The 22,611-nt window shown below is 36.4% G+C and overlaps 1 protein-coding gene across 1 annotated transcript; it reads right to left on the reverse strand.

Moving 5' to 3' along the window:
* Window positions 1–1,531: 1,531 nt before the first annotated feature.
* LOC112617232 (E3 ubiquitin-protein ligase UBR3-like) lies at window positions 1,532–22,577 on the reverse strand (the record flags this gene model as incomplete). Its single annotated transcript, XM_025373979.1, has 4 exons — window positions 1,532–1,657; window positions 1,792–1,899; window positions 7,313–7,437; window positions 22,474–22,577. Coding segments are annotated over 4 exons (463 nt in total), but the record flags the coding sequence as incomplete, so codon positions are not given.
* Between the last annotated feature and the right edge of the window lie 34 nt (window positions 22,578–22,611).

The raw sequence follows: 22,611 nt of genomic DNA on the forward strand, positions 1-22,611 counted from the left end.
GTGAAATTCAAGATCCATTACAACTATATTTTAATCTCTTTCTTCACCATGTCACATTGTTCCTTTTTATGCACTATATTGAATGTATTTCTTTCTTGGTCTAAGCATGTGTGGTATTCCACTACAGGCATCACTGTACACTCAAACACCAGACCAACTTTCAATGCCCAGCTCAAGAGCTTCTGCCTCCACATACTTTCCAGCTTATGGGCAAAAAATACTCTCATAAAAACTAATAACAAAATAAGCCATAAGGTAAGAAGAACAGAGAGAACCAAAGCCTTTAAATGTGAAAAAAGTACAGGTGGTAAAAGAAGTTGATTTTGTTCAGTTACACTTCTCCATGCTTGAGGATGCTCATATGCCAGAAAGAAACACACATTTTTAAAATATAAAATTTAAAAACTATGAAAGAAAATATCTAATGAATGGTTATTCTAAGAATTTTTTCAACATCTTATAACTCTAAAAAGAATGTTTTGGTGACAAATGTGCAGCATTTATCTTGAAGCACTTGATAAAAACCAAAGAATTCTAACTATTTAATGTAATGGTGAATTACTTAAGAAAGAGGGAGCACAAAACTGCTTAATTCTAAAATACTTCAGGATTCAAAGGCCGTAAATATGATAAATGTTTAATTTCCACATCAAATTCCCTAGAACTGAATGGCAGATAAGTCAGGATCACATTCCTATAAGCACAGTTTGGGTTTACCTACCTTCTGGTTTCCTACCCTGTCATTTTCTTGCCCACTCATACCAATCCACAGTTTTATGAAATAGATTAAACCAGTGATAATTCATTCACCCATTTTAATACAACTGGTTACAAACTGAATACTGCTATAAATGCCGTCATATCTTCAAACAACCAGTTTTCCAACCAACATAACTTTTAAAAGAATATTAAAAGCAGATGATGTTAGAGATACAAATGTCAATAACACTGAATCCTATGATCCTATTCATCAGGTACTGGGAATGTATCATCATTGATCTAATCCAAAGCTGCTCAAACATCCAACATTAGTAATATTATCATAAAAATGGGTGGATGTTAACAAATACAACAAAAATAGTAAATATCCTAAATATTTATTCCTTTAATCTAGACTAACATATAGTCATATGAGTTACATATGTACTACACTACATATCAGTATATTTAAAACAAAATAGCTTACTATAAAAACAAGGCTTGGCTGATGCAGTGGCTCACACCTGTAATTCTAGCAGTTTGGAAGGCCAAGGCAGGTGGATCACCTGAGGTCAGGAGTCTTGAGATCAGCCTGGCCAACATGGTGAAAACCCTGTCTCTACTACAAATACAAAAATTAGCTGGGCATGGTGGTGTGTGCCTGTAATCCCAGCTACTAGGGGGGCTGAGGGAGGAGGATCGCATGAACCTGGGAGGCGGAGGTTGCAGTAAACCGAGATTGTGCCACTGCACTCCAGCCTGGGTAACAGAGAGAGACTCCATCTAAAATAAAACAAAAAAAGCTCCCTCCTACATATCCCAAATTATCTACCTGGCAGCTAGGTAAATCTTCCCCAAAAAGATGGTGCTGAAGAAGGCTGGTGATTCTGAGAAAAGGTAAGCAGAAGTCCTGTAAGTACTTTTCCATGGATTCAGGAGACCAAGCAATAGGGTTAACCTAAAGTTAAAAAAGAAAATTAGAACAAGTCAGTCTACAATAAATAAGAGTTTTCAAAAATTACTTTCATAATGGCAAGAAAATGTAAATGTTTTACTAAATAACCACTACATCTGATTTTAGCAAAAGCATACCATTGCACACTCCTGAGTTCCTTCTTCATGGTATAACTTTCCTTTAGATAGTTCACTTATCACAAAGCTCAGTAACACTTCATAAGACTTTTCTGCATCACATGTACTCTGAAAAAATTAAAATATAAGTTACACTGGTCATTGAAAATTATAAGAAATTTACATTGGAAGTAATTTTAATGAGTAGAGTAAAACTGTGATTATATTATTTTTCAAGCATATGAGCTTCTTCAAAATTTGGGTAAAACTGTACACCTCTGGATTCACAATGAAACTGGGTAGGTGGTCAAAGCTATTCCAATACTTCTTTAAAAGACAGCTTATAAATTACATAATTATATGTAAATAAACATATGTAAGTCATGTTTTTTGACCCAGTAACTCCCACCCCTGGGAATTCTTTCCTGGGATATACTCCAAAAGAAAAAAAAAAATAGCTGTATGTACAAGACATCTATTACAGCACTATTACAGCAAGAAACTAGAAATGACCAACAAGAGTGAGGGAGTTACCTAAAAAATGGAATACTAACTTAAAAAACATTTTCTAAGCAGTGAATGTGGCAAATTTAAGCTGTACAAAAAATATTTACAATCTGAAAAGAGTCAAATTTTTAAAAAATATAGTCATTATAGTGGTATAATATATGCATATAATATATGCATACAATAGAAAAAATATAGACCACAACTTTTTTCTTTTACAATTTCCCTCAAATGTCTTTGAGGATTTATTAAAATAATACACCATAAAAATATGACAATATATTTATTACAGAATATGCAGATAGTGACATTAAGTAACAGTCTACAAGTTGATCTTAGTGATTACTTCCATTTTTATAAGAAAGAAAAAATAATGGCTTTTTATGAATTCAAATTTATTTCAATAAAATCTTTATACTTAAATGCACCTCTTTTTATATTCACTAAAATAGAAAGTGTAACATGCAAAGTACCATAATATGTAAATTGGGATAAAGTCAGAACTGCTATGATGTCCTTTATTCTACTTATTAACTATACTTTTAAAATCCTAAAATATAGGAAGGGACAAACACCACAGAATGTAAGTTTAACCTTAACTTTTAAGGCACTGATAGTTTGGATCAGATAATTTATTATTGGATGATATTTGGTCTTTCTGTGGTTCCTCATTGTTTCCTTCATGTTACTATGCTCTTTCCAACTAGACTGTAAATTCCAAAATATCAGGAATTATGCTTTTTATTTTCCATGTATCCCTCTGCATAACAAAAATCTGAGCAAGAAATACTTGCTAATTAACTGATGAAATTTATTTTGGTAATATTGAAGTTTTGGAATACTGGACGTTGGAACGCTTGGGTGTGCCTCTTCTGGTAATCAGTTCTTTGCATTATCTTTAAATTACTCCTGTGCTTTCCGCCATATTCACTCAGTCATGTAGTATTATGTCCTGATTCTAAACTATAACAATGACTCTGACTCTGCAATGAGTCTCCTTGTATCATGTGACTCGCCCCATCCTTATCTAATTAACAGTATGATTACTTGTTAAATATAATGACCTATAGATTACATATCCAGGAATCAATATCCCACTAAATATCAAAACAGCAATGTATCATGTTTTTAAAATTAAGTAAACTATCTCTTAAACAGACAGAGTTCACCTAAACTCAAAACACTACCATAGATTTGTAGAAAACTCAAAATACTACCATAGATTTGCTATTTATTAATGTGGCATAGTTAAGTTTCTCTAAATGTACAATTCAGCCTAAAAGCTTCCTAAATTCAATATATCTTTTTGAGTAAAATATTCAAAGAGTACAACAGAATAGTATTTCTGTTCAGATCAGCTAAGTAAGTTACTGAGTGGTAACTGACTTTTAAGTCATTATTAACAAATATATTTTGAGTGCTTGTTTTACACACAGCAAGTTTTACATCATATCAGAAAGTTAAATATAATGTAATGTTCACCGCTTTGTATTGAGAATTCTTCACAATACAAAGTATTAAGAAAACATATTTTACACAGGCAATCTCTGAATAAAAGAAAAAGTAGGCTCATGAAGCTTAAGAAAGATAATTTCTGAGAACATGGATGAAAGACCTAAAATAGAGATAAGAAGAATCCTAAGGGGGAGGCGGCAAAAGTATGTGGGTTACATTTTAAAAAGGATCAAGGGTCAAGAGATGCAAGAGAGTCTGTGTTGGATAGAATACTTTGTCTAAATTATAGTACTTCTTAAAGTTTTTGATTTCAATATATTTTGGATGCTATGATACCACACCCCAGCAAACAAAACAATAAAACCTATCCAAGGATCCCAGACTAAGACATTCTAGTAGGCTGGGCATAGTGGCTCATGCCTGTAATCCCAGCACTTTGGGAGGCCAAGGTGGGAGGATTGCTTGAGGCCTGGAGTTCAAGACCAGCCTGGCCAACACAGCCAGACTTCCTCTCCACAAAAAATGGGAAAGTTAGCCATGTGTGGTGGTGTGCGCCTGTAGTCCTAGCTACTTCAGAGGCTGAAGTGGGAGGATCAATCGAGCCCAGGAGTTTGAGGTTGCAGTGAGCTGTGATCATGCCACTGCACTCCAACCAGGGTGACAGAGTGAGACCCTGTCAAAAATAAAAAAAGAAAAGAAAAGAAAGATAAGAAAGGAAAAGGAAAAGGAAGGAAGGAAAGAAAAAGAAAAAAGAAAAGAAATTCTAGTATAAATACTCTTAGCAGAAATTCCATTGACAAAAAAGTACGATTTACACTAACTGTAATGATGACTTTTTCAGAACTAAATCTCATTATCAAATTAACACCCCTTCAAAAAATATATAGTACCTATATTTTTACTACCATAGGCCAGATTAGATCTGGCAAAAATATGTTTTCATTACAATTATTATGCCAAACACATGCAATTAAAGAGATGAAGTGAATCAGTGAAATTCAATGAAGAAAGGGAGGAAAAGGTTGGGAGAAGACATAAAGAAGGAAGTGAAAAAAATAAGAGGAATCAATGATGCAGAAATCCAAGTAGTTACAGAGGTCACAATGGTATATTTTGTCACTCATAAATATGGTTGTCTCCCAGTTTCCATGATGGATGGGTTCCAGGAACCCCCCCATTGGAAACCAAAAGCCACAGATCCTCAATTTCCCAACATAAAATAGTGTACTACCGTATAGTTATTGGTATTACAGGCATTTACAATCTGCTATGTGTCTAAATGTTTATGTCTGTTATACAAAAATCTAATAACATATAGTAAACCAACCTATAGATTATCATAATTTTTAATTTTCTTTCACTAAAGAAAATTATATATTTATATAGCTATAAACTAATATACTAATATATATTTATATGGCTATAAGCCAATATGCTTCTAATTAATGTTCTGATAAGAATCTATCTCATATAAAGTATTTTATTAAGTGTTTTTTAAAAATAACTAAATTATTAGGTTCAGGAAAAAACTGTACTGAACAGTTACCTAAATTACATCAATTGTAAATAGAGGTAGACCCAAATTATATCAGCAAATTTCTTAAATGTGTAATTTTTATGATTAGACAGCTTACTAAGGAAACATATTTAAATAATGACACAGCACAGACACCTAATATACCTGATTTGAATACTATCTAGGCACTAACAATCCAAATATCAGATTACATTGCAGTCAGAAAAATTAAAAGAATATTTAGGAAAAATAGGCCAGGCAAGGTGGCTTACGCCTGTAATCCCAGCGCTTTGGGAGGTCAAGGCAGGTAGATCACCTTGAGTCCAGGAATTCAAGACCAGCCTGGGCAACATGGTGAAACCCCAGCTCTACTAAAAATACAAAAAATGAGCCGTGGGTGGTGGCACAAGCCTGTAGTCCCAACTACTCATCGGGGCTGAGGTGGGAGGATCCCTTGGGCACAGGAGGTTGAGGCTGCAGTGAGCCCTGATCATACTATTGCACTACAGCCAGGGTGACAGTGAGACCCTATCTCAAAAAAAAAAAAAAAAAAAATTAGGAAAAACTAAAGATAATTACAAAAAGAAAAACTGCCTAAGAATTAACCAGCAAGAAGGGAAAAAAATATTTCAAGAAAGACAGAAATTCATTTTGAGAATTTAGAATAACAGAATTGAAACAGAAGTGCCCTTATAAATCATATGGTCTAAACCTTTCATTTACCTTTGAGAAAGCTGAGGCTTAGACAGTTATGTTTTGACTAAAAAAGTAACATCTCTATTCAGTGGCAGGAGATTGGCCTTGTACTTGGGTTTGATGGCCAACTGACACATAATACATAATTATCCTTAACCCATAATTAAGACATAGTGAACTCTGTGATGATATATTAAATGTACACATAATTGTGATTTGAGAGTAAACTGGTAACAGTGAAGATTATATTGAATACATTTCCTGTATTTGTAATTGGTTCTCTCTCCTTTGATACAAGTAGATATGATTTTAACAAAAAAAGTTTTAATGACATTTAAAAACCCCTTAAGACTGTGAGCCAATCAAAAGGTTCAATTTATACTATACCTATTATTTTTTTCCTACCAATTTCTACAAATAAACACTGAAGCAATTTTCCTCTTTACCTATCTCTAAGCTGAACCACTCAGTCAGTTCTTCGGTTCTATAGCTGTATAGTATCTCATTCGTTCTCAAGCTACTGAAAGTATTTACATTTAGTGTAATTTTTCTAAATGGTTTACATAATTTAGCTTAAACTGAGTTTCTCTGAGTTTGCTGAGAACTTGTATATATTCTAACATGAAAAAAGGTAATATTTCAAGAAGCATTATTAAGAAAGGGTTAGGACTGGCCGGGCGCAGAGGCTCACGCCTATAATCCCAGCACTTTGGGAGGCCGAGGTGGGTGGATCACGAGGTCAGGAGTTCAAGACCAGCCTGACCAACATGGTGAAACCCTGACTCTACTAAAAATACAAAAATTAGCCGGGCATCATGGCAGGTGCCTGTAGTCCCGGCGATTCAGAAGGCTGAGGCAGGAGAATTGCTTGAACCCGGGAAGCAGAGGTTGCAGTGAGCCGAGATTGTGCCACTGCACTCCAGCCTAGGTGACAGAGAGGAAAAAAAAAAAAAAGAAAAGGCTAGGATTTTAAATTTAGAAGTGGTGCATCAAAAGCTATCTTTGGATTGTGATTGGGGATAGGGACAAGAAGAAAAAGTGGCAAATAAAATAGATAAGTCTGCAGATCTTTTACCATGTGCTCACTGTGTTAGCACAATTTTTACAACTTCTCTAAGTTTAAGGCTTGCAGAAAAGGCAAAACAAACTGCTGAAATATAAAGGGATAAAAGGATGAGGTTTAGACACAGATACAGAAGGCCTCATTGTTCAGCGAAAACATTTTCAACGTTTTTGAGCCTGTAGGTGCTCAATTTACAATTAAAATACCAGTAACTCATTTTGTAACACCTACTCTTATTCACTCAATATCCCCAGCTTAAATGACTTCACCTACCTGCTAAATGACAAATTTAGAAAGAGACTAACCTTTTTGAGAGCTCCCGCGTGTTTCCAGGCTGACCTATCTTCTTCGCTGCATTTAACTGAGAGTTCTGCAAGAGCCTGTGTGTACAGTAGGGTAAAAAGTACCTTCACAATGCAAGTAAAGTGGTCTGCAAGAGAAAAAAAAATCATTATTTCTTTGGAATCTAGATATTTTGTACTTAAGATAGTTTTACAAATATATGCCTTTCCTTGCATATGTAATTGGTTTTTGTTTCCAATACTTCATTGTTTGTTTGTTTGTTTGTTTTTGAGACAAGGTCTCAGTCTATCACCCAGGCAGTGTGGTGCCTGGAGTGCAGTGGTGTGATCAGAGTTTACTGAAGCCTCGACCTCCCAAGCTCAAGCGATCCTCTCATCTTGGCCTGTGATCTGCCCCACCCAACAGCAGCTGGCACTACAGGCATGTGCCACTATGCCTAATTTTTTATTTTTTGTAGAGATGGGGCCTCCTTATGTTGCCCAGGCTAGTCTCAAATTCCATGGGCTCAAGCAATCCTCCCACTGCAGCCTCCCAAAGTGCTAGGATTAGACACATGAGAGTCTGAAATTATAATGTACTATATTTGCTGCCCAACAGATCTGAAATTATGAAAGCAAAATTCCTCTATTCATCCAAAGAACATATAAATGAGAAGCACTCAGCATAGTGGAAACGGTGCTCTCTTTCAGAAGACCAGAGTGCTAACTCCATTCTTCCTTGGAATAGCTGTGGGACCTTGGCAAACGCCCTTCCTGGGCTTCAGATGCTCAAAAATAATGTTTGGGAGTCTCAGTGTTTAAAACCAACACATCATCTACCCCTATATGATATACATCTTAACAAGGACAGTATTATATAGAATATGATATAAATCTTGTAAAAAAAAAAAAAAAAAGAAATCTTGATGTTTAGGTTACTAATTTGGCTACAGAATTTAATGAAAACTATAGAAATAAGCCTGGGCAACACAGACCCCCATCTCTACAAAAAATTTTAAAAATAGCTGGGTGTGGCCAGGTGCAGTGGCTCACGCCTGTACTCCCAGCACTTTGGGAGGCTGAGGTGGGCAGATCACAAGGTCAGGAGTTTGAGACCAGCCTGGCCAATATGGTGAAACCCTGTCTCTACTAAAAAATACCCAAAAAAAGCCAGGCGTGGTGGCGGGTGCCTGAAATCCCAGCTACTTGGGAGGCTGAGGCAGGAGAATCGCTTGAACCCAGGAGGCGGAGGTTGCAGTGAGCTGAGATTGCGCCATTGCACTCCAACCCAGGCAAAGTGTGAGACTCTGTCTCAAAAAAAAAAAAAAAAAGCTGGGTGTGGTGACAAGCACTTGTCATCCTAGCTACTCAGGAGGCAGAGGCAGAAGGATCACTTGAGCTCAGAAGGTGAAGGCTATAGTAATCCAAGATCACTCCACTTAACTCCAGCCTGGGCGATGGAGTGAGAGCCTATCTCAAATAAAGATAAAAATAAAAACAAAAAACTACAGCAATATGAAATAGTAGTAACAATATGTAAAGTACCTGGTAGCTTCTGGCACATATTAGGTACTTAATAAATGGAAGCTTTAATATTGATAATTAACATTTATATTTACCTAATAACTTAGCAATTTTCTTCAAGTGTCTCATTCAATCCTCAAAACAGTCTCAACTGGATAACTGAGCTTCAGAAAGATGTGCTTGTTATATCAAAGCTAATAAGCACCCAGGTCTGAACTTGAATCCATATAGATCATTTTTCTTCAGGTTCAGTGTTCCTTCTATTTTACTCCTCCCTAGTAAATGGATACTACCATTTAATCAGTTGCTGGAGTCAGAAATTTTCAGATATTCTTGACAATTTCCCCATTAAAATAATCACCAAGTCCTGTTAATTCTACTTTTTAAATATTTCTCAAGTCAGTTTCAACACCCTGGACTAGACTTCCAACCTTTCTTGCCTAGACCTACAATCCCTGCTAAAGTGGCTGTGTTGGGGGTCCCGAAGACCACTGCCAAGTTTGATGATTCACTAGGAGGACTTATAAGACTGCGTACAGAATCATACTCATAGCTGTTATGACTTATGACTGCAAAAGGATAAAAGTTAAAATCAGGAAAGGGAAAAGGCATATTGGGTGAAGTCCAGAGGAAACTTCCAGAGTCTTCTCCCAGTAGAACCACACAGGATGTGCTAAACTTCCCCAGCAACAACAAGCTGTGATGGCATGTAGGAAATGGATACCAGGGGATCTCATTAGAGACTCAGTGCCCAAGGTTTTTACTGGGGTTATGCAGGTACTCTCTTCCTGGTACATAACAAAATTCCAGACTCTCAAGAGGAAAGCAGGTATGTTCAGCATAAACCATATTCTTTGTACAAACAGTTTAGGCATAGTGTGACACTTTTATCAATTCTGGGAATAGTGGGGCCCCTCCTGAAATCAAGTTCCCAGATGCTAGTCAAGGCCTAACGTTGCAAGCAGGCCTTTCAAAGGACAGCAGTCAGGCCTTCTATGTTAATTCTTTTCAGTAGTTTATCTTTATCACCTCTCAGCCCCCTGCAATCTACTTTCCTTATTCTAGCCAGAATGAACTTTTATTTTTCCTCCAGCTTTACTGAGGTATAATGGACAAAAATTACATTATTGAAGGTAGACAATGTAGTTTTGATATAAGTATACATTGTGAAATGATGGCCAGAATCAAGGTTAACTAACATATTCATCATCCCATATAGTTACATGTGTCTGTGTGTATGTGTGTGTCCTGAGAATACTTAAGATCTCTTTGCTTAGTACATTGTAAGTATACAGGAGAATATTACAGCTCTCTTCACCATGTTGTGTATTAGATCTCCAGAACTACTTCTTCTTATAACTGAAAGTGCACACCCTTTGACCAACATCTCCCCATTTTCCCCACCTCCCTGTCCCATGTGAACCACCCTCCTACTCTCTATTTTGACTTGTTTAGATTCCACATATAAGTGAGATCATGCAGTATCTCTCTCTTTGTGGCTTATTTCATTTAGCATAATGTCCTATGGGTTCATCCACACTGTCACAAACGGCAAGATTTCCTTCTTTTTTAAGGCTAAATAATGTCCCAGTGTACTTATATGCCACATTATCTTTATTCATCCACTGACAGACACTTAGGTGGTTTCCATATCTCGGCTATTGTGATTAAAGCCACAATGAACATGGGAGTGGAGTGCAGATGTCTCTTTGAGATACTGATTTTACTTCCTTAGGATGTATACCCAGAAGTGGGACTACTGGATCATACAGTAGCTCTATTTTAGTTTTCTGAGGAACCTCCATACAGTTTCAGGATGCCCAGAACTAAGGAGGAACAATGAGTCAACAATCAGAATGAGCCATATTAGAGACATATTTAGATGACAGAAATTATAGGATTTGGTAGACCTTTGGAGGTAGAGGGTGATGGTGGTATCTCATAGATGGTAGCAGCATTGACTAAAATGTAAAACAGAGGATGAGAGCAGGCTTGGATAGGTAGAAAATTAACATTATATATCCTGAGTTTGAGGCATGTCTAAAAATTCAAGTCTGGAACTCACTGGGGAGTTGTAGTCTAAAGCTAGAGATTTAAATAATCAGATCATAGGTATAGTTAAAGCTATGGGAAAGAAGATAAAATCATGAAGGAAGGGGACAGGAAATAAAAAACAATTAATTTAAAAAGAGCCTGAAAATGAGTCAGTAGAAGAACCAGGAAAGAACCATCGAAGTCAAGAAAAGTATTCCATCAATAATTAAATATTTTAATAAGTGACAGACATTACAGAATTTGTCTATGAAGCACACAAACAAAAACATCCTAACCAGAAAGTCATTTATGTAGTGTAGAAACACCACTCACATACAGCTTCTTCTTAAATTATACATACATATATTTTTTCTTTCACTAAAAAGAAGTGATGTGGCCAGACGCAGTGGTGGCTCACACCTGTAATCCCAGCATTTTGGGGGCTGAGGTGGGTGAATCACCTGAGGTCAGGAGTTTGAGACCAGCCTGGCCAACATGGTGAAACCTCGTCTCAACTAAAAATACAAAAACTTAGTTGGGCGTGGTGGCGGGTGCCTATAATCCCAGCTACTTGGAAGGCTGAGGCAGGAAATTCGCTTGAACCCAAGAGGTGGAGTTTGCAGTGAGCCAATAATGGTGCCATTGCACTTTAGCCTGGGCAACAAGAGCGAAATTCTGTGTCAATAAATAAATAAATAAATAAATAAATAAATAAATAAATAAAATAGAAGTAATATACTAAAATAAATGATAGCCACTAGTTTTAGCCTTTCATCATAGAAAAGTACTAATTTCTAGTTTAGTCCATTTGTCTGTCTTGATTATCATCATTTAAAAAAATACAGTCAGCTCTTTGTACCTGTGGTTTCCTCATCCATGGATTCAACCAGTCATGGATCAAAAGTATTTGGGAAAAAAAAAATAGATGGTTGTGTCTGTACTGAACATGTACAGAATTTTGGCCTTCTCATTATGCTCTAAAAAATACAGATATAGCAACTATTTAACATTTGTGTTGTACTAAGTAATCTAGAGATGATTTAAAGTATATGAGAAGATATGTGTAGGTTATATACAAATACTATACCATTTTATGTAAGGGACTTGAGCATCTGTGGATTTTGGTATTGGCAGGGGCTCGTGGAACCAACATCCCATGGATACCAATGGATGACTGTTAACTGGCAATTTAAAGTCAAAGCTTAAGTTCTCACATTCACTTGTTCATTTAACGAATATTTATTTATTGAATGCTTGCCATGTGTAATACCAACATCTTTCAGGGACCAAGAATAAACAAAGAATCTCTCACATGAGGTTTATATTAGGTCAACAGACTGCTAACTACCAACATTAAAACAGAAAACAAAGTCCTTTAAATACAATTATCAAAATTTAAAAAGAAGAAAAAAGGACTGGACATCTAATCTAAATCAATGTGTTTAAAAATTACAATAACAGCCGGGCACGGTGGCTCAAGCCTGTAATCCCAGCACTTTGGGAGGCCGAGGCGGGCGGATCACGAGGTCAGGAGATCGAGACCATCCTGGCTAACATGGTGAAACCCCGTCTCTACTAAAAATACAAAAAACTAGCCGGGCGTGGTGGCGGGCGCCTGTAGTCCCAGCTACTCGGAGGCTGAGGCAGGAGAATGGCCTGAACCTGGGAGGTGGAGCTTGCAGTGAGCCGAGATCGCGCCACTGCACTCCAGCCTGGGTGACACAGCGCGAGACTCCGTCTCAAAAAAAAAAAAAAAAAAAAAAAAAAAAAAAAATTACAATAACAACAAAAAAACACTATCAAAATACCTGAGGATGAACAAAGGAAGATCAATACTTACTTGAAATGCCTTAAAAGCAAACTATCTGTAGTTTCTTTTAAGACAAGGTAGAGTGTATCTAAAATAACAAAATCCCTAGGGGAAGAGCACACAAGTAAACAGGACATGATCTGAAGAAGGTATCAGACATTTTATTCTGTTCCTATCACCATGATAATTTTTTATAAAAATATATACTATTCCACTGCTTTAATAAAGCACTTTGCATATACCACATGCAGACATCAAATCTTCTTAGTCTTACCTTTTATGATTTGGAGTTACTAACTACATGTGCTCTGACCCTCTCCAAAAAGTCTAGTCTACAAGAAAAATCAATCTGTGATGTGTTTTTCTGTGTGATAAACTCAAGTCTATTTTCTCTTTGATGAGTGAAGAATCTACACAGTTTAATAAAACTTCATTTGCCGTAGTCAACATAGAACCAAGAGAAGATACCAAGTCCGTCTAACAACTAATAGGGCAGTAAATGCTGGTCCTTTGGGTATACTTCAGGCAATTGAATTTGGGGTCCAGTAAACTGCCAACATTCTCAAAAAACATTATACAGAAGTGATCACAATGTAAGTGGTAAAGATTCAAATGAAAGTAACAGCTTTCTTGAATTTTAAAGTGGAAAATAAGCAATTTGCCATAAAATAAGACTATTGTATTTTTAACACACCCACTGCATCCCCAAAGCATTTACTGAACATATGATGTACCAAGTGGGCATTGGGGATATACATAAGATGGTGTTGCTAGTCTTGGAGGAACTGACAGTCTGGAGAGGGAGACAGTAAAGAAAATCAGGCAAGTCAGACACGTATCAAAATAGAATCACAGAGAAGTTATGGCAATGAGAAGAAGGATATCCAATAGAAAGGCTTCTACGAAAGGGCAACATAAGGTAAAGGACCATCATGAGTTATTAAGTAAAGAATGGAGAAATGGCAAACACTTAAAGATGCTCACAATTCTCCTATCTTGAAAACAAAAAAATAACCCCTTTGAAATAGTAATCCCCCTCTTATCCTCAGGAGATACACTCCAAGACCTCAGGGATGTCTGAAACTGCAGATAGTTCTGAACTCTACATCTGCAGTACTATGTAACAAGATGGGTTTGAACTGTGCAGGTCTACTCATACAAGGATTTTCTTCCACTTCTGCCACCCCTGAGACAGCAAGACCAACCCTTCCTCTTCCTCAGCCTATTCAACATGAAGATGACAAGGATGAATATTTTTATGATGATCCACTTCCATTTAATGAATAGTAAATATATTTTCTCTTTCTCATGATTTTCTTAATGTTTTCTCTAGCCTTATTGTGAGAATAAAGTACATAATACATATACAAATTATGTGTTAATTGACTGTGTTATTGGTAAGGCTTCTGGTCAACAATAGGCTATTAGTAGTTAAGTTTTTGGGAAGTCGAAAAATACGTGCAGTGGATTCAACTGCATGTTGGAGCAGGGTGGGAAGTGAAGAAGTAAAGGGGGACTGCACCCTTAGCCTCTGTGTTGTTCAAGGGTCAACTGTACAGATGTACCTATGATAAAATTTAATTTATAAATTAGACACAATAAGACATTAACAACAATAAAATAGAACAATTACAATATTATAATAAAAATTATGAAAATGTGATCTCTCAAAATTATTTACTGTACTATGGCCATAACTTTTGCTGTTTAAAGTGTGATTGTGAAACTAGCACAATTTTTTTTCCTTCTTCATAATTTCATGGATAGAAGGTTCATTCGTACCAAAGACCTTAGTAACCTCAGCATACAATTTTTTTCCTTTCCTTATTAAGTCAGGAATTTTCACCTTTTCACTTAAAAGAAAGAAATTTAGTTTCTCTTTGGTGTATCCAAATTGCCAGTGTCAACTGAAGAATCACAAGGTTTACAAATTTGGAAAGGAGGGCTTTATTTCTCAAAAAGTTTGTATCCTGTAGGCTAGCCATCAGCAAGCTGGGAATCACAGCCTGTAGGATAAGCCAAGAGCAAGTCCTTTGAGGGAGGTCAGGAATTTATGCTAAACAGGGTGGCCTGGTGTTCATATTCAATAAGCTGTAGGAAGAGTCATGAGTATTTATGAAAGGAGAAACATGCACATGCGCAATTTAGCTTCATGCCTCTTCATGGGTTGCCTGTTCAAAAAATGGCGGCAACAGCATGATGCCAGGGTGGAGGTTTCGGCCCTCTGACATTAGAAGGTAGAGTAGAAGACACAAAAACCCTCACTGAACTTCCTCCATGAGTGGGCCAAAACTAGTCTAGAGATGCTGGTCAGCTTTGGGGAAGGGATGTATTGTGAAACTGCAAAGACGGAGAGGGGAGTTCGGTTGCAACCCCAGATGATTAGCTAAATGTGATTAAAGAATGATACGATGATCCTAAAGAATGTTGTTCACACCTCAGTGTGCCCCTCCCTTATCAACCTTTAACCTGAATTATTATTATTATTATTTTTTTTTTTTGAGACAGAGTCTCGCTCTGTCACCCAGGCTGGAGTGCAGTGGCGCGATCTCGGCTCATTGCAAGCTCCACCTCCCGGATTCACGCCATTCTCCTGCCTCAGCCTCCCGAGCAGCTGGGACTACAGGCATCCGCCACCAAGCCCGGCTAATTTTTTGTATTTTTAGTAGAGACGGGGTTTCCCCATGTTGGCCAGGATGGTCTCGATCTCCTGACCTCGTGATCCGCCCGCCTTGGCCTCTCAAAGTGCTGAGATTACAGGCGTGAGCCACCGCGCCCGGCCAACCTGAATTATTTTCTAAGGAGTAAGCAGAAACCAGCTCTAGAAAACAAGAAACAAAAGATCATCCTTTAATCACATCTGCTCAGTTGGGGAGTTTAAGATTTTATTTTTATTTCTCACCACCATCACTAGTCGTCTTCTGCTTTGGGGCCATTATTAAGTAAAATAAGAGTTACTTGAACACAAGCACTGTGATACCACGACAGTTGTTCTGACAGCCCAGATGGATACTAAATGACTAATGGGCGGGTAGCATCTACAGAGTGGATATGCTGGGCAAATAGATGACTTCACTTCCCAGGAAGAAACGAACAAGACAGCACAAGATTTCAGTGTACTACTCAGAATGGCACACAACTTAAAATATATAAATTGTTTATTTCTGGAATTTTCCATTTACTTTTTTTGGACCAAAGTTGACCACTGGTAACAAAAACCACAGAAAGTGCAACTATGGGTAAGGGGGGACTGCTGTACATCATGTATGGCTTCTGTTCTCCTCCATTCTCTCTTAGAAGATCTCTCTCTTCACTGTCTCAATTATCTCACTTCTCATTTCTCATCCCACTGTAATCTGCTGATCCTACAAAATATATTTGTCTATGGCCAGGAGTCTCCAGGATAATATATAAGTAATTAAATTTCAGGGGTCAAAATCCTTTTGAAAATCTGGTAAGAGCTGTGAAACTACTCAGAAAAAAAATGCACATATATGTACAATTTTTTTCCTTACCATTTTAGGAGACTGATGGATTTCCTGAATCCTATTAATGAACTCTGGAACCACATACTAAAAAGCCTTGGTCTTAGGCCAGCACAGTGGCTCATGCCTGTAATTCCAGCACTTTGGGAGGCCAAGGCAGGTGGATTCCTTGAGCCCAGAGTTCGAGACCAGCCTGGGCAACAGAGTGAGACCCCCTCCATCTCTACAAAAAATAAAATTAGCCAAATGTGGTAGTGTGCGCCTGTGGTCCCAACTACACGGACTCTGAGGCAGGAGGATTGCTTGAGCCCAGGAGGTCAAGGCTGCAGTGAGTTATGACTGCACCACTGTACTCCAGCCTGGGCAATAGAACAAGACCCTGTGCCTCCCCAAAATAGAAAAAAAAATAAAGCTTTGGTTTGAAGAAGCTATCAAAGACTGTTGGGGTTATATCAATAGGATACAAGCCAACCTAAGGTGTTTAAATAGTTATTATTTTACTATGGAACTGAAGGATGCTAAATATATTAAAATCCAAGAATTCATAATACTGGAAAAAAAGAAATCACCTTTGGAGAACACACACACAAAAAAAGTCATTTTTCTGAAAACTGGTAAAAAAAAAAATCAAGCATTTAACCTGCCTTTCCTGTATCAACTTTACCAATGTATAAACAAATAGGAAAAATAAATAGGAAAAAATTTTATTTTATGAATTCCACTTAACAAATGAAATAATTAAGGAATAAATCCAGAGAATAATAAATAGCTTCTACTGTCATATAAAGAGAAATAACTGGAAATTATATCTCCTGACAAAAATATTAAACACTATCCATGAAGTATTTTTGCAAAAAGAAATAAGTAACTGATTCCATCTAAATCTATCTGCCAGTTTGTAGGACACACACAGGGACAGAAGATCATGTTATTAAATGATGTTATTGGGGGTACAATTAGCAAAATAGGGACTATGGGAAGTTCTGAAGGAAAAAAGACCCAGATTTTTCAACAAATAAAATGCAAGGAGGTAGGAGGAAGGAAGCAACCCACAACAGATTTAAAAGAACTAAAAAAACCAAATCCAATGTATGGATCTTTTTTGGATCCTAAGTCAAATAAACCAAATATAAAAAAATCATTTACAGGCCTGGCGCAGTGGCTCATGCCTGTAGTCTCAGCACTTTAGGAGGCTGAGGCAGGTGGATCACAAGGTCAGGAGATTGAGACCAGTCTGGCCAACATGGTGAAACCCTGTCTCTACTAAAAATACAAAACTTAGCCAGGTGTGGTGGTGGGTGCCTGTAATCCCAGCTACTCCGGAGGCTGAGGCAGGAGAATTGCTTGAACCCAGGAGGCACAGGTTGCAGTGAGCTAAGATAGTGCCACTGCACTCCAGCCTAGGCGACAGAGAGAGACTGTCTCAAAAAAAAAAAAAAAAAATCATTTACAAGGAGCAACTATGGAAATTTGAACACTGATGGGATAGTTACTGATATTTAGGCATAACCATTCATTTTTAATTGTGTTCACAATATTTTCTTTTATTATTTTAAGAATCCTTATCTTTTAGAGATATATACTGAAGACTATATAGATAAAATGATATGCGGTCTGGAATTTGCTTCAGAATAACCACAGGTGGGAGGGAGTAGGGAATAAGTCAGGGTATAAATAAAACAAGACTGGTCATGAGTTGACATGGGGGTTCATGAAACTCTGCTCTTTACTGTTATGTATGCTTGTAAATAAATAGTTTTTTAAGCCCTTGATTTATAACAAAGCAAAACTGAGATACTTTCTTTATTCAAGTCAATGGAAAATAATAAGCAGCATTCAAGCTTTCTTCTGGGAGCCCTGCTTATGGGATCTTGGAAGCAGGGATATTCTATAATCACTGGTCCCAGATGCTCTACAGAATCTTGGAGTCTGTATTCTAGAAAGCATGGTTAAGAACAGATTTGTGAAGCTCCTCAAGAACAGCAACATGATCCGAACCTGGGTAACTGACCCTCCCTGACGGTTTCATTGTCTCCCCACCCAAATCTCATCTTGAATTACAACTCCCATAATTCCCCCGTGTTGTGGGAGGGATCCAGTGGGAGATAACTGAATCATGGGGGTGGTTCCCCCATACTGTTCTCGTGGTAGTGAATGAGTCTCATGAGATGTGATGGTTTCATGTGGGGAAACCCCTTTCACTTGGCTATCATTCTCTTCTCTTGTTGCCACCATGTGAGACGTGCCTTTTGCCTTCTGCCATGATTGTGAGACCTCCCAGTCATATGGAACTGTGAGTCCATTAAACCTCTTTCTTTTGTATATTGCCCAGTCTCAGGTATGTCTTTATTATCAGCATGAAAATGAACTAATACACTCCCTATAAAGGATGATGATTTTATGTCTTAAACCCTGGAGGCTCAAAAATAAGAAAGAATTTTAGCCTGAGAGATAATAATTGTAAATTTTGTGTGAATCGTCTAAGAGGGCTTCTTAAAAAAGGTGAAGTTCGTCTCTTAACTCTCATCCTGCTGCCTTAAACTAGACTGTGATGGCTGGAACTCTTAGCAGCTACCTTGGCACAGGGAGATGAGAGCCATACCATAAAGAATCTGGTGCTGTGAAGTAGAAGCGTCTGGCCTGCCTACTTTCATACTTCTACATGAAAGAAAAACAAGCAGTATCTTATTTAAGCTACTGGGTTAATTTGGTTTCTTCTCTACATTATATAGCTAAATCTGATCCTAAGTTATAAATCTTCTTTCCCCTTGTACATAAAGAACTAAATATGAATACCTGAAAACAGTGATGTCAGAAGTTACTTCTGAGTTTATTCTTTAGAGACCAGTGATGTGATGAGTATTATGAAACATAAGATACAAGGACATAAGAGATCAAAGAAAAAACTTGTCTTTAATATATTTAATTTGAGCTTCTGGTGAGATAATTGGCTAAAAAGGTCTTTTAACCCGGAAACAATGCTAAGCATTAAAAAATTTAAGAGGTATATAGGTAGATAAAACCATGGGAAGCATTTAACATTCTAGTAAGTCTATACAGTAAAATTTTCCTTTGCTTTTCTCTTCTAATAACAACCAATAACTTAAACAGTTATACAAATACACATTCTTACAATAAAAATAGTTTATAATAAAAACACTGTCACAATAAAGACTACTATTAACTCTTACATCAAAAGGGAGTGGAAAAGAAAATTTTATATTAATAACTCTATCTCCCCAACTCTCCACCTCCCCTCAAAAAAAACCTGTCTGTGGAAAATATAATTAAGCTCTGAACTTCCTAGCAATTAAAGGCCTCTATCCAGTTCTCAAACTGTGAAAGACTAAAAAAATTAATAAGGAATGGCATTTTTTGTCTGACCCTAAATTCTAAGAGGAATTCATCACCACAATGACAGCTAGCAAAATATTATACAATGTGTTTGACAGCGGTATAATCCAATCTCAAGATAATCTGATCTTGAATTAGTATAAAATTTTAAGAAATAATATAAAGCACAAGTTTTAAAAGCAATTCTAACTACAGGTAAATTTAATGACTGCTAAATACCTAGCTATTTGGTTCCCTAAGCACAAAGTCCATGTTTTAGTCATCTTTGTGTATCCAGCACTTGGCAAAGAAGCATAGCAACCTGGTAAACAGTAGGTACTTATTAAGTATTTCTTGAACTGAATCAAGCAATGAATTTATTAAATTTGCTTATTAAATTTGTCCACCAAGAAACTCTTCTTTAATGATATTACTTTAAGGCATGATTATTAACAATATTATACATTTTTATGTTGATGATTTCCTGAATTTATTCTATTAACCATTACTAAGGAGATCAATTTTCTTGACGCATTTTAGAACATAGTTTTTAGACTCTGTTTCTACTGAATTAAATTCACTAGGTTTGGTTAATTACAGGTATTGCATCCTCTTTCAGCATGAACTTCATCTTCTGTTGAAAGCCAGTGCCAACAATGACTTCTGACAAGGAGGATGATGCACCAGCTACAGCTCTCAGACACTGACACAACAGGTCCTTTACTCTTAACTAAAATATTTTTCTCTTTAGATTAAATATTAATATAGATTAAATACTGACATAGAGACAATCTTCTCTATGTCAAGTTTCCTTCCCTTTTACCTTTTCAGGTTTATGTAATAACTAAGCTTATAAGTAAAAGGTATATTTAAATAATATATTTAAATATTTTGAAGATATAATAAAGTAATTTTTTAAATATTTCAAAATGTAATACTACTAATATAATTAGAAGAGCACAATCAGGAGTAAACCAGCATGATCCAAGGCAACTGTTTCCCTAGAATAAGAAAAACTAACCAAAGTGACACAAAAAGCCTAAAGAATTTGAAACTAATTTTACAAGGAGATTAATTTTAATGAGACTATTTAACAGGTTTTTAAGCTCTATAAACACAAATGATTATATTAGCAGACACAGCCTAACCCTCCAAAAAAGTAACATTCAAAAGTATCTGAACTTTTGCAGTTAAATATATAATTACCTCAAGAAGTTAAACAGAATTACCATATGATCCAGCAATTCCACTTCTAGCTATACATCCCCCAAAAAAGAAAAAAACGTGTTCAAAAACTTTTTTTTTTTTTTGAGACAGAGTCTCATTCTGTCACCCAGGCTACAGTGCAGTGTCGTGATCTCAGCTCACTGTAACCTCCATCTCCCGGGCTCAAGTGGTTCTTGTGCCTCAGCCTCCTGAATAGCTGGGATTACAGGTGTGTGCCACCATGCCAGGCTAATTTTTGTATTTTTAGTAGAGAACCGGTTTCACCATATTAGCCAGGCTGGTCATGAGCTCCTGGCCTCAAGTGATCCATCACACCTGGCCTCAAACAAAAACTTCTATATCAATGTTCATGGCAGCACTATTCACAATAGCAAAAAGGCGGTAATAACCCAACTGATCCATCAGTTGTGTTGGTAATAATCCATCAACTGGCAAATGGATAAACAATGTTGTATATCCATACAATGGAATATTACCAAGCCATCGAGATAAATGAAGTAATAATGCATGCTATAACGTGGATAAACCTTGAAAACATGCTAAGTGAAAGAAGCCAGACACAAAATGCAATGTAATGTATAATTTCATTAATATGAAATATCCTGTATAGGCAAATCCATGAAGACAGGAAATCAGATTAGTGGTTTCAAGGGGTTGGGAGAAGGAGAAAACAAGAAGGTGACTGCTTAACAGGCATAGAGTTTCCTTTGGGGCTGATGAAAATGTTCTGGAACTAATGGTGATGATCACACAATACTATGACAGTACTAAATGGCACTTCAGTTGTACACTTTAAATTGTTTAAATAGTAAGTTTTATTTTATGTGAATTTCATGATTAAAAATATTAATTGAAGCTCACAGCGCTAGTATATTATGCTTGTTTATTAATCATATTGCTTTACAGAATGTCATAATTTGCATGAAATATCATAATTTGCCTATATATTTTTAAATGATTATTTCACACCCTTAGGTAAAAAGATTTATCAAAGATCAAGCTGGAGTTTGTATAAACAGTGTCATCCCTAGGAACAAGAACTTTATACACCCACAGATGTTCATTCTACTGATAAAAACTTGTTTTCTAATATACAAAATGTTAATTATCTGATATTTAAAATGTTGTCTTCAAGTGAAAGCTACAAAGACCAAGAAGCAATAATTAAAATGTTGCTAACATAATACTGATGCTGTTAACATAATAATGTTATGATATTAACACTAAAAATGATGAGACTATATTTTTAATAACTCTACAATTACTACTATATTAAAATATGTACACATATAGATAAAGGCACTAAGGCTGAGTTTGCTCTGTTTTTCAAATTTTCATTTGAATCATCACTTCAATTTTTTAAGCCATTTTCAGAGTGTTTTCCCCACATCTTTACCTCTTAGTGACTAAAAAGCTGAAAAGAACAGACCCACAAGAATTTTTAAAAACACTTTTTCATTGTCATTTTTTTAGATATGATTACTATTTGCTAATAACAGAAAAAACAATATCTGTTATTACCACAAAAAATATCCATCAGACTTACTGCTATATTTACTTCTCTTTCTCTTTCTGGACAGCATCTCACTATATTAATAGCTCAGGCTGGTCTCGAGCTCCTGGGCTCAAGCAATCCACCCATGGGCCTCAGTCTCCCAAAGTGCTGGGGTTACAAGCATGAGCCACCACACCTAGCCTATTTGTCTCTATACTCTCTAGAATATTCAAAATACATAGTATATAATCAAAGAATCTGAATTATAAAGACATACCTTTGCGTAAGGGTTGTGGCATCATTAAGATTTGGATGAGCAAAAGGGATGTTACATCATGATAAAGAATTGGAACCTCAGGCTGTTGTTCTTCATATCCCAGCCTAAAAGAAAAATGTAGTCACTTTAGATAGTATT

The sequence above is a fragment of the Theropithecus gelada genome, unplaced genomic scaffold, assembly GCF_003255815.1.
Source record: "Theropithecus gelada isolate Dixy unplaced genomic scaffold, Tgel_1.0 HiC_scaffold_15935, whole genome shotgun sequence".
Lineage (NCBI taxonomy): Eukaryota > Metazoa > Chordata > Mammalia > Primates > Cercopithecidae > Theropithecus > Theropithecus gelada.